This window comes from Sinocyclocheilus grahami, unplaced genomic scaffold, assembly GCF_001515645.1.
Source record: "Sinocyclocheilus grahami isolate Dianchi unplaced genomic scaffold, SAMN03320097.WGS_v1.1 scaffold683.1, whole genome shotgun sequence".
Classification (NCBI taxonomy): Eukaryota; Metazoa; Chordata; class Actinopteri; order Cypriniformes; family Cyprinidae; genus Sinocyclocheilus; species Sinocyclocheilus grahami.
In genome coordinates, this window is record NW_015505862.1 from 94,580 (window position 1) to 107,634 (window position 13,055).

Consider the following 13,055-nt stretch of genomic DNA (forward strand, 5'->3'; position numbering starts at 1 on the left):
AGAGAGAGAGAGTGTGTGTGTGTGTGAGAGAGAGAGAGAGTGTGTGTGTGTGTGAGAGAGAGAGAGGGAATGCTGTGCGTGTTCTGGAGGAGCATCTGTGGCGTCGGGATGGAATCTATCATTCAATATTCTCATGACTTCAGTTACAGATATAAATAAGCATTAAAACACACAGTCTGCAGAACAGAGAGAAACTGAATGTCCTGAAGATGTAGCAGAGAATGAAACACTAACGCGTTCATTAATGAGCTTAACAGCAGTGCGCGTTCAGGAGAGAACTGTGTGCATGAAGCAGCAGCGGCTCAGAGACACACACACACACACACACTCACACACAGATTCAGAGAAACACTCTCCCCTCTGACTCCTTCCCCGCAGAGCGTCCCGAGCTCCTGATGCAGTAATCCAGAGCAGATGAGGATGAGGTTCTGAGTTTACGTCTTGCAATTCTTGACTTTATTTCCCACAATTCAGAGATAAAAGTCAGAATTGCGAGATATAAACTCTGAATTCAGAGAAAAGTCATAACTGAGACACTGCGACATGTAAACTGAGAATTGCTAGATATAACCTCAGAACTGAGAAAAACCCTTCATTACACTTTAAACATTATCTTTGGTCTCTCAGGCAATGGAACAGCTTTATGGACGGAGATATGAAGCAAGAACATCTGATTTTGGATGGAACGCAGCATTAGTTCTTCTCTTGAGCTAAATGAGATCTGCTTTAAAGACACACTGTTAATTCATCTTTAATTAATCGACCCCAAAACTCATCTGAGAAACTACACGGCGCCGTCTCATGATATTTTAAATATATTGTAATGGACATTACATTTCAGACAGTACTGAACCACTGTGCTAGCTAACGTTAGGATTCGACTCATTCGAGTTCAAATCAAACAAACAAACAAACTAAAAATAAGTATAAATCGACAGCATACAAGTATAAGTTAACATCTCTGAGGCAAAATGCAAACATAAACATTTCCCACACAAGCAGGGAACATTTCAAATGAGATATTGCTATCAAGTCAATTTCTAAAAATAATTGATAATTTAGTGGTTAAAAAAAGTGCAAGTAGACGACAGTATAAAACATGCGGCTCAGACAGCCAGACTTCACCGATAAACGAAAACAGCCACAAATAATCTACTACTGGAAGTTTTTAATCTAGTGGAGCATAGCTGTGCTATCATGCTGAAAGTCTCTTGCTTCCCATCGGGATTTTGCTTGTGATTCCTCGAGGAAACAGTATTAAGACTGAGAAACTTTGGATCTAACACACTGACGATGTTTCAGTCAACGTCTCGAATGCTTTCACTGCATGTCATTCTTAGACTTTCAGCGAATTAAACTTCAACACTGTCCATTTCCACATCTTCTAAAGTGGTATCCGATTGCGAAACCATTATGAGTTTTTGTTTCTTTGAATACTGTCTGATCATGGTACACTCCTGCCGGTGTGTCTCATCATGAAGCTCCCGGTCCTTTTCTAAAACCTCAACAGAGCTCTCTCGACTGAACGTGGCATTGTCTGTGGACTCAAAGGATTCGCCGCCAAGGCCTTCAAGTTTGGTGTAGCCTCCGCTGCCGAGGCCTTCCAGCCGAGGACAGCTGAGACGTCTCGATCGCACCAAAGTAGGGGTGGTTGGACAGATATCCAGATCGATAGACCTGGAGTAGTCAGACAAAGCGCTCAAGGACAGGTGAGATCCGGTGGCCTTGCGACTCGGAGAACCAGAAGGCAGCAGCTGAACCCGGGAGCCCTGCAGAGAGACGCGAGGAGCTCCTTGCAAACTCCCACTGCTCCTGTAAACCTCCACCGAATCCGGCGCAAGCTTGGGATGAGGCTCCACTTTGGCCTTTGTGATGGTCCTGGACGCCACCAGATTCTCCAAACGCCTGCAAATGGCTTCGGCATCCAGGACCTCTCGTTTGGCCTCTCCGGATTTGTCCGAACCCCTTCTCTCCGAAGCTCCTCGGTGGTTGAGCTTCATCATTGGCAAAGTGAAAGCATTGACCGAAGTGGACACGATGCTCCTGGTTTCCCATTCCTTGCCAATTCGGTTCTGGTCTCGATAGATGCTGTAGACGGTGTCCGTAAAGCTCTGTCTTTCCAAAGACGAGACTCGTGGGATGGTGGTAGACGGCCGTCGGGATGGGATCAAGCTATCTGCGTCGTGTCGCTCAGAGCCTGGAGACGGCCAGGAGCCCTTATGAGGGGAACCGTACGATGATTTGGTGTCTTTCGATTGGCCGTAGTTCACGAAACCGTTGAGCGGCGCCGACTCCTTGCTCCGCAGGCTATGAATGTCAATCACCGTTGAGTAGATGTCTCTGAGGTTAATGATTTTGGTCTTTTTGTCTCTGTTTTCGTGAAGTACTGCATTGCCACAAATGAATAGGAAGATCCCGATGCCCATGATTAAAGGTCCGAACACTTTCAGCTTGTCCGAATATAAGTATCTGTTGATAAATGCAGCGAATGCTCCCAGTTTAGGCCCATTGGAGCCATTATAGCTCCTGAAGTCTTTATCTAGGAGATCCCAAGGCGGTCTGCCGGTCACATTGACTAATTCTCGGCTGTCGTAAGTCCTCTGTGCGTTCATCAGTCCTGGATAAAGCGAACTCTCTTTGGGCCAGTAGCCCAACACAGCCATGGCCACTCCAACCAGAAGCACCAGGATCCCAATGGCAGCGACCAGTCCGGATACGGAGAACAGCTTTAGCTTTCCTTTCACCACGACCACTTCGTTCTTCCTCTTTTTCTTCTCTTTCCTCTTGCGCTTGTTTTCTGCTCGGTTCTTCGCGCGGAGGGAGTCTTGTCTCCTGGCAGATATCCGCAGCAGACCCCCTGTGGCGATCATGATGGCGCTCAATTAATCATCCTGGAGAAGATAGAAAGAACATGAGAACCATAGTGTGGGCTGAAAAAGCCATGCGATCTAGACACATACTCACAAAATCGAACATAGATTTAGCATATACAAGCAACAGTCATAAATAACAAAAACTTAAACACTTAAAGCACAGGCATATACATGTATATGTACGTCTATTCATTCAGTTTTACAGTTTACGTTATTTAAAAAAAAATTTTTTTTGTGGAAATCACAATATACTACCATTCATAAATTTGGAGACATTTAAAAATATATATATATATATATATATATATATAAATAAAAGATTGATCAAAAGTGACAGTGAAGACATTATAATGTCACAAAAGATTTTCTATTTCAAATAAATGCTGTTCTTTTGAACTTTCTGTTCATCTGTGAATCCTGAAAAATAAAATGCATCACAGTTTACACAAAAATATTGTGCAGCACGACTGTTTTCAACATTGATAATAATCAGAAATGTGTCTCGAGCAGCAGATCAGCATATTATACTGATTTCTGAAGATCATGTGACACTGAAGACTGGAGTAATGATGCTGAAAATACAGCTGCGCATCACAGAAATACATTACAGCTTAACAGAGATTCTCATAGAAAACTGATATTTAAAATTTTTAACAATATTACCATTTTTCCTGCATTTTTTATCAAAGAAATGCATCCTTGGTGAACAAAAGTGACTTCTGACCTATTAGCAGAATCATCCCACTGCTGATGTGAATATATACACACACACACACACACACACACACACACACACATATATATGAATATATATGTGCCATCCTACCAGTATTACCCATTTCCAAAAAACGTCGCTCTCTCTGTCTCACACACACACACACCAGCATTTGCTGTGCTCCTATTGGTTCTTCATTAGACGGATGTTCCAGAAGCTCACTTATCTTGATGAAAGCTCTGTAGTATCTGGAAGGCTGAGAATGAGAGAATGAACCGAGGCAAAGCGGCGCTCGTTCTCAGGCGTGTTCACTGGACTCTGAGTGAGAGCGAGACGCTTGTTTCTGTGAACAGCATATGGATGGTGTGGGTTAATGCAGCACAAACACACAGCAGTGATCAGCGACACACGAGTGCAGTGCGAGAGACAGACAGATGACATGATTCACGCCAGACTCCAAACAGAAAGATGAAAAGCATCTGTTCGCTGATTTGACATAAAAGCTGATTCTACCACAAACTGTAGGAGCGCGACTGAGTGAATTTAAGGTTAGCAGGTAAAACAAATCTTGTTTGCTTAGTAGATATAGGATTACTAGGGTTGAGACGGTGGAAAAAATGCAAGGTTATGATGTGAGCTGAACTTCTTTTATCTCGATCGCTGCATTTTTAGAATGCCATTTCATGCGCAAGATGCTGCAAAAGATGCATCCATCAAATGCATATTTACATAGAAAAGCAGAAAGCTGTGCAGAACTACTACTGTACGTCTGATATTTTGCATTTTTCATGTACTGTTAATAAAAACTAATTTTGGCTAAGAAACATTTTTCTTATTTTGCATTTTTTCTGTATATTTAGGATATGTTTAAAGACAAGTTTGTACAGTATTTGCCTTCATACTTCATGCACTTCTATGTCAAACTTTATGTCTGCTGCACTTTAATAGAACTTACTTTAACCGGTGTTACTTGAATCATCTAGTAGTTAAGTTTTAAGATGAATAATTAAACACTAAAATCATTCTCTTCGATTAAACGTTTTATTTTTGGCCATATCGCCCAGCCCAGCCGGATTACTGCTGAAAATCTAAGAGGCCTTTTGAAGTCTATGAACATCACTGTCTATCAGAAAGCACTGATTCACTTACTGATGTTAGCAGGTGAACATCTTAGTGCTTCCTGTTCAATTCAATTCAATCAAATAACAATGAATTAAAGCTTGAAAATCCCAGGAGATCAAATAAATGAAGCTGTGCTTCTCTTAGTGGGATCTGACCAGGTTTGATGAACCATGCCATCTTTGAATATGCATGAATGAGATTTGAGAGCTGTGGTGCTAGGGAAGTTGCATTAAATAAGAAATGAATAACCTCCCAAAGATTCAGATGCATTACAGTCTTCCTCAAGGGTCTGAACCACTAAACCACATCACCCTAACAGAGCCTTATTAGAGTTTGTAGAAACGATTCAGTTCAGTGGAACACAGAGATATAGGATCCACTGGATGTTTATTTCATGCTGTGAACGGAAACAGACAGACTCTATTTTGCCGTGGCCTTTGTGAACCCGTCTGCTTTTCTGCAGTGGAGTCTAATAATTTATGGCACCAATTAAATGTTGTCTTCCAACAGGGACTTCCAGAGGGAAAATACATATTTGAGTTTCCAGCACCAGGGTTCATTAGTTGTGAATCATCAGGGGAGAAAAGAAGACAAAAGTGCAATAGTTTCTCGCTGGATCTCGAGTGTCCATTTCTCTTGATGTGTAACCTGCCGCTGTGTTCATTAAGTGCTTGTTCGGAGTCTCTCGACACGTTAGATGGACACTGATTTAACATGAATCAGCAGATCCGACTTCTTATGACCAGTGATAATGACTGAGAGTAAATAAACATGACACATGTAGCGTGTAATCATGTGTTCTCGTCAGTCATGAATCTTTCAGCAGTTAACCGAATGGCAACAATCAGCTGACTTTCACACAGCTACGATTCCAGAAAACGTGTGATTTAACTCTAAATGTACAGACAGCAGTTCTCTTGAATGTCGGGTGAATGATGAAGCAGTTTTATTGTCCAACACAGTCAGAAAAAAATGAGAGAAAACATTGCTTAATTCAGCTGATAAGTGTGTCCGTTATGAGCGTTTATGGACCTGCCCTAAATTTACTCACTAGTGCACTACAGAGGATAACTCAAACTTTATTACACGCTGTTTAAATAACTGCTGCTCAACCTGTGAAAATACACTGCTTGTCTAAAAGGAATAGCTCAGCCAAAATGAACACGTCCTGTAAAGTTGTTCACCCTTAGGCCATCGTAGAAGTAGATGAGTTTGTTTCTTCTGCAGTGAATGGGTGCCGTCAGAATGAGAGTCCAAACAGCTGATAAAAACATCACAATAATCCACAGCACTCCAGTCCATCAGTTAACATCTGGAGAAGACAAAAGCTGAAACTAATCCAGCATTAAGACGCTTTTAACTAAAATACATTGAATCCATAATCCATAATAACTCTTCCTCCAGTGAGTCAGTGTTCTGGTGTGAATCAGGAGAGAAATCTGCACAGATCAAGCAGCGTTTAAACAGCTCTAAACACATATGTGGCTGGATTTTGATGAGAGAGACAACAGCAGATGCACTTTTTCACTGGAGGAAGAGTTATTATGGATTATGGACTCTATGGTATTTGAGTTAAAAACGTCTTAATGCTGGATGTGTTTCAGCTTTTGTCTTCTCCAGATGTTAACTGATGGACTGGAGTGCTGTGGATTACTTGTGGATTATTGTGATGTTTCTGTATGTTTCTGTACTGTATGTTTTCTATGTTATGCTCTCGTTCTGACGGCACCCATTCACTGCAGAGCATCCATTGCTGAGACACTGATGCAATGCTGCATTTCTACAAACCTGATGAAGAAACAAACTCATCCTGATCTCGGATGACCTGAGGGTGAGCACATTTCCATTTTTGGCTGAACTATTCCTGCAGTTTAAACCTGCAAGTGGTGCAAAACCTCTTACAGGTGTGTACTTGCAAACTGGTTTAAAAAGCAGTTAACTAGTGTAAATCCCTTCCATGCAGCTGCTCTTCTAAATGACTGAGATCAGTTATCATGGTTGCTTGAACTTCATCACTAATGTCACGTCTCATTCTGCTTCACTACCAACAAAGTCTCTTTCTTTCCTAACAACACAATCCACAGATGCTGCAGACTGGTGTTACAAAACACACTGCTTTTAAGAAGCATATTTCTGTGTTGGCTCTGCTTCTATATTTCCAACCGCAAAGATTTACAGATCCGACGATTTCCTGCGAGCGTTTGGCAAACTCCACGTTTAATGAAATAAAGCTGAAAACGCTCCATCAGTCCAGACAAGTGGATGATTCAAAGGTGTGCGCGGATCCTTCCACATCAAAGCAAACAGCAGAGAATCTGAGCGTACACAGAGACGAGCGGCGGGATCCACAGAGACTTCAGAGACACACACAAGACATCTCAAACACGGCCGAGAAGGATTTATGGATCACAATGACCTTTATGTTCATTTCTGAAGTGCTGGATGGAGAGCAGCGGGTGACAATAAACACGTCATGAGGACAAAACACCAAATGACAGAGACTGCCAGAATGAGTTTGGTTGTGAAACTAGCTGCACTAAAAAAAAAAATCTAATTTCCATGCATCTTCATCATCAGTGCAGAGAAACGTAGAAGTAATGGAGCAAAAAATGACGGCCATTACATCGAATTTCACTCGCAAACGCAGGACGCTCGAGTCAACAGATAATATTCCTCATACAAATAAACATTTCACCAAGCATATGCTGCTGACATTCATTCGTGGGCGGAAAATGAATGATACGCTGTTCGCACGGGCAAAACATCCATCTGAAGGATGTGCTGCTGGCAAACCTGCCTTCCACTGATCTGAATCCAGCTTCTCCTTCTCTAGATTTGGTTTTTCCAGTGTCTGAAATGCTGGAGGGAGCGCAGTTTACACCCTCGCTATACTCCCAGATAGCACACGTATGTCTGCGAGAGGTCTGTTAAAGATCTGGAAAGCATCTGCTGTGTACAAACATCTGACAGACGTCTTTAAGAGGTCCGTTTTACATACCTTCTAAATCATCTTAAAGACATCTTCTAAACATCTATTTGACATCTGATAGGAAACGTCCTATTGCTGTATCGCAGATGAGCAAACAGATAGGGATGCACGATATTATCGGAACGTTGGCCGATAAAGGCTTAAAGGGGTCATATGATGCAATTTCAATTGTTCCTTTCTCTTTGGAGTGTTACAAGCTCTTGGTGCATAAAGAAGATCTGTAAAGTTGCAAAGACTAAAGTCTCAAATCCAAAGAGATATTCTTTATAAAAGTTCAGAGCCAGCCACGGCTACCTAAAACGCCTCGTTCTAACACGCCCCCACATATCTACATCACTATGTGGGAAGATTTGCATAACGCCGCCCAAATGTTCACGCAAAGAAAGAAGGCGTAACTTTTATTCTCGCTGTAGTATTGTTGCTGCCGCCGCCGTGTCGTGAAGACGCTGTGTGCTTCGTTGTGAAAGCGAAACTACTTTGTTTGGTCTTCCAAAAGAGGACGATATCCGCTGCGTCATGCCTAGAGCTGATCCGTGCTGGTCGCTGAGGAAATACAACAGTATGGTGAGGGGCGTAACATTTCCGTCACACGCTAGAGGTATTCGGCCAATCACAACGCACTGGATAGCTGGCCAATCACAGCACACCTCGCTTTTCAGAACGATGAGCTTTGTAAAAATCGCTGCGTTTCAGAAAGACGGGGCACAGAGGAGTTTTTTAAACTTTAAACCGCATAAACACATTTCATTACACCAAATACACCAAATAATGTTCTTTTTAGCAGCATCATATGACAACTTTAAAATGAAAACATCTCATAGCATGCCGATAAGATGAGGGGTACTTGCTATAAACAACACATCCATTATTGAACTCGCTACTATGGACAGATTTAATTGAAATGAGTGAAAACAAAGCAGATGTACAGCCAGTTCAACCGGTTGGGTTCCTCTACTTTCCAGGCTAACAAATAATAAATAAAAAAAAGAATTCCTGCATTAATTATCGCACTGTCTTTAAACAAGATCTTATAGCGCATTATAATAAACGCAGTGATGTAACAAACTCTGCAGAAAACAGTATGTCCTCATTCAGGTGTTTGGCTCGGTCTCCATCTGGAAGATCTTCAAGGTTTCGTAATAATCTACTGAATTGGTTCACTGGGATACATTTACAGCTTTCATATTTTAGAGAGATGCTTGGGTTCTTAGCATCATGCTTCTAGAAGATCTCTAAAAGCAGGTTTTAACACAACCTAACATTGCTCATACATGAGCTCACAAACCTGAAGCATGGGCAGGTTCACCGAAGCTCACCTCAGTGTTATTACAGATTCTCCAGCCCTGCAGATCAATAACAGTCGATAATCAATAACCCAGCTCCTCCTCCGAGGCTTCAAACAGGTCGGCGTTATTCGATAATGAGGAGATTTACAGTCACTTTGTCTCAATTTAAAAGCCTAATGTTCGCATTTGACAGTTTTCTGTGAAGCTGCCACGAATTCAGACGTTTCTAATCTCAATGCAGACACGAGGACCATAAAAAGGGCGAATTTAAATAGAGTTTTAGAATCAAATGTGTAGTGACTGTTAATAAAAACGCTGATTGTGAAAGATGGAGAACAGTAATCCCTCTGTTAAAGGAAGGAATTAAACAAATCGACGAATAAAGGTCTGCTTCTTAATGTGAAGATAACGTACGTAGCAGCTCGTGACATTCGGACCCTTAGAAACATACAAGACCACCGGAGACACCGTCACGCATTCATACATCAGGATTTCTCCATCGATACATCACACAATCTGCTCCATCGACACGGTGAAGGAACGTCTGAGGAGAAAAACCATCGCTTACCGTGAAATACGACTAATAAATTCGTATCCGTGCAACGAAACGCAAACTTTCTCTCTTTAGAAGAGCGCATTTTGCGCGTTAAGTTGGTCTCGCGCCGTCACTGCGGCTGATGCTGCGCCGCTTCTCGGATGTTGTTGCTATGATACCGCAGTCCGGATCCGGTGGAAGTGCTGCAGGATTTGAATAATTGCCTTCTAAACTGTTTAAACCCGATGAGTGACGACGCGTCAAACCCGTTCAGAGACGCGGAGAAACAGCACTGAGCGACGGTCAGCTGCGTTCTCTAGACGCGCCGCGCCTCTTTGTTCCTGCTGCTCAAATACATGCCAGAAAAAACTCATGCACGCGGCATTTGGAGCATGTTCATAATCAGAGGAATGTCATGCACTTGTCAAAAAGTGCCATAATGCAATAATATTGGCATGTAAATATCCCCTCCTACGTTTTGCTATGGGTCCAGTACAAAAACATAATTTCTGTAAGTCCTCTGAACGTTCAAAACATCCAGCTTTTCCCCCCTAGTTATACGAATATTAAGGGAATGTTTAATCATTTAGCAAACGTTTTGAAATAAGTTTTAAAAATGTCAGATGAACGTCCAACTAGACTAGACAATTAACATTAGTGGCAGAACCTTGACAGAACGTTCCCTTATAGCTATATTTGTGACTATTTATTAGCACATTCACTAATGTGAACCATAATAAAGCAAATAATAACAGAAGCATTCTGTGTTTAGATCCTTCATTTTCATACTGGTCTTCAGAAAGCACTAGTGATACCATGGCACTTTGATATACACAAAACACATTGTAACTCATCACTTACACTCTTAAAAATAAAGGTGCTTCACAGTGATGCCACAGAAGAACATTTTTGTCTAAATGGTTCCATAAAGAAGCTTTAACATCTGAAGAACCTTTCTGTCTCACAAACCTGAAGCATGGGCAGGTTCACCGAAGCTCACCTCAGTGTTATTACAGATTCTCCAGCCCTGCAGATCAATAACAGTCGATAATCAATAACCCAGCTCCTCCTCCGAGGCTTCAAACAGGTCGGCGTTATTCGATAATGAGGAGATTTACAGTCACTTTGTCTCAATTTAAAAGCCTAATGTTCGCATTTGACAGTTTTCTGTGAAGCTGCCACGAATTCAGACGTTTCTAATCTCAATGCAGACACGAGGACCATAAAAAGGGCGAATTTAAATAGAGTTTTAGAATCAAATGTGTAGTGACTGTTAATAAAAACGCTGATTGTGAAAGATGGAGAACAGTAATCCCTCTGTTAAAGGAAGGAATTAAACAAATCGACGAATAAAGGTCTGCTTCTTAATGTGAAGATAACGTACGTAGCAGCTCGTGACATTCGGACCCTTAGAAACATACAAGACCACCGGAGACACCGTCACGCATTCATACATCAGGATTTCTCCATCGATACATCACACAATCTGCTCCATCGACACGGTGAAGGAACGTCTGAGGAGAAAAACCATCGCTTACCGTGAAATACGACTAATAAATTCGTATCCGTGCAACGAAACGCAAACTTTCTCTCTTTAGAAGAGCGCATTTTGCGCGTTAAGTTGGTCTCGCGCCGTCACTGCGGCTGATGCTGCGCCGCTTCTCGGATGTTGTTGCTATGATACCGCAGTCCGGATCCGGTGGAAGTGCTGCAGGATTTGAATAATTGCCTTCTAAACTGTTTAAACCCGATGAGTGACGACGCGTCAAACCCGTTCAGAGACGCGGAGAAACAGCACTGAGCGACGGTCAGCTGCGTTCTCTAGACGCGCCGCGCCTCTTTGTTCCTGCTGCTCAAATACATGCCAGAAAAAACTCATGCACGCGGCATTTGGAGCATGTTCATAATCAGAGGAATGTCATGCACTTGTCAAAAAGTGCCATAATGCAATAATATTGGCATGTAAATATCCCCTCCTACGTTTTGCTATGGGTCCAGTACAAAAACATCCAGTTTTTTCCCCCTAGTTATACGAATATTAAGGGAATGTTTAATCATTTAGCAAACGTTTTGAAATAAGTTTTAAAAATGTCAGATGAACGTCCAACTAGACTAGACAATTAACATTAGTGGCAGAACCTTGACAGAACGTTCCCTTATAGCTATATTTGTGACTATTTATTAGCACATTCACTAATGTGAACCATAATAAAGCAAATAATAACAGAAGCATTCTGTGTTTAGATCCTTCATTTTCATACTGGTCTTCAGAAAGCACTAGTGATACCATGGCACTTTGATATACACAAAACACATTGTAACTCATCACTTACACTCTTAAAAATAAAGGTGCTTCACAGTGATGCCACAGAAGAACATTTTTGTCTAAATGGTTCCATAAAGAAGCTTTAACATCTGAAGAACCTTTCTGTTTCACAAAAGCTTCTTTGTGGCGAAAGAAGGTTCTTCAGATTACAAAAAGGTAAGAAAGAGATGCTTCTTTAAAGAACCTTTGACTGAATGCTTCTTCTATGGCATCGCTTGAAGAACCTTTTGAAGCACCTTTATTTTTAAGAGTGTACCCTATTCATTTCCTAGTTCTGACATGGTCCTCCAAAGTGCTTCAAAGAATGCCATGGTATACATCGAAAAACAACATGTTCAAAACATCATTGTACCATGGTATTTCTTGTTAGTCTCTTTCTGCACTAGAGGAAGATTAAGTGACCTGCCAAAGCAAATATTAATGCATGATAAAATGACAGAAGGCCTGATCAACTCATTAAATGCAAGTGGTAATTGTTTGTAAGCATCTGCTGAAGAGGAGCGTAGGGTTAATCAATACCATTATATGATCAACATCATTCCAGAGGCCAGAGATCAACCCAAAGATCAATAACCAGCTTAACTGATTGAAACCAGCAATTGGCAAATGCGGAGTAGGAAAAGCTACGCATTAAGACACAATGTAACAAACATTTGAGACTAAATCCAAAAATCAGCAGCTTTAGTATGTGATCCTGGTTATAATGTGGTTTTTGACAGTGTTGAGGGTAACGCATTACAAGTAATGCAAGTTACGTAATCAAATTACTTTTTAGTGAAGCAATGCATTACAAGTAACGCGAGTTATGTAATCAGATTACTTTTTTTTAAGTAACAAGTAAAGCAACGCATTACAAGTAACGTGAGTTACATAATCAGATTACATTTTAGAAGCATTTCTGTATTACAGTGCAGAAGCATTTCTTTCAGCATGAGGATTATTGATTGCACTTTGAAAGGTGTGAAAGGGCCTTTACAGTTGCCAAAAATATACATTTTTGTTTTATTATTAAAACTAAATAAGCAGCTCCAGCCCATGTGAGAAAAAATAATGCAAAAGTAATGTAATGCATTACTTTCCATACAAAAGTAACCAAGTAATGCAACTAGTTACTTTTTTTAATCGAGTAACGCAATATTGTAATACGTTTAAAACACTGGTTATAGATGAGTGTGATTGCTACTCATTTCAAAATGAAAGGTCTGCACT

General features: G+C 41.2%; 1 protein-coding gene across 3 annotated transcripts; it reads right to left on the reverse strand.

The window, feature by feature from the left end:
• Positions 1–837: 837 nt before the first annotated feature.
• On the reverse strand, positions 838–11,072 carry LOC107559397 (transmembrane protein 200C-like). Of its 3 annotated transcripts, none has more exons than XM_016243205.1 (2): positions 11,059–11,072; positions 838–2,891 (listed from the first exon to the last, which is right to left on the reverse strand). In XM_016243205.1, exon 2 carries the CDS (start codon positions 2,868–2,870, stop codon positions 1,353–1,355), a length of 1,518 nt encoding a protein of 505 aa, XP_016098691.1. In that variant the 5' UTR covers positions 2,871–2,891; positions 11,059–11,072; the 3' UTR covers positions 838–1,352. The 3 variants fall into 3 exon arrangements, with proteins under 3 accessions (XP_016098691.1, XP_016098690.1, XP_016098692.1); XM_016243204.1 differs by lacking the exon at positions 11,059–11,072 and adding an exon at positions 9,554–9,842; XM_016243206.1 differs by lacking the exon at positions 11,059–11,072 and adding an exon at positions 3,755–3,913.
• Positions 11,073–13,055: the final 1,983 nt, after the last annotated feature.

Excerpts from the sequence above, each read along its gene's own strand:
- LOC107559397 (XM_016243205.1), bottom strand. The coding sequence starts at position 2,870 with ATGATCGCCACAGGGGGTCTGCTGCGGATATCTGCCAGGAGACAAGAC.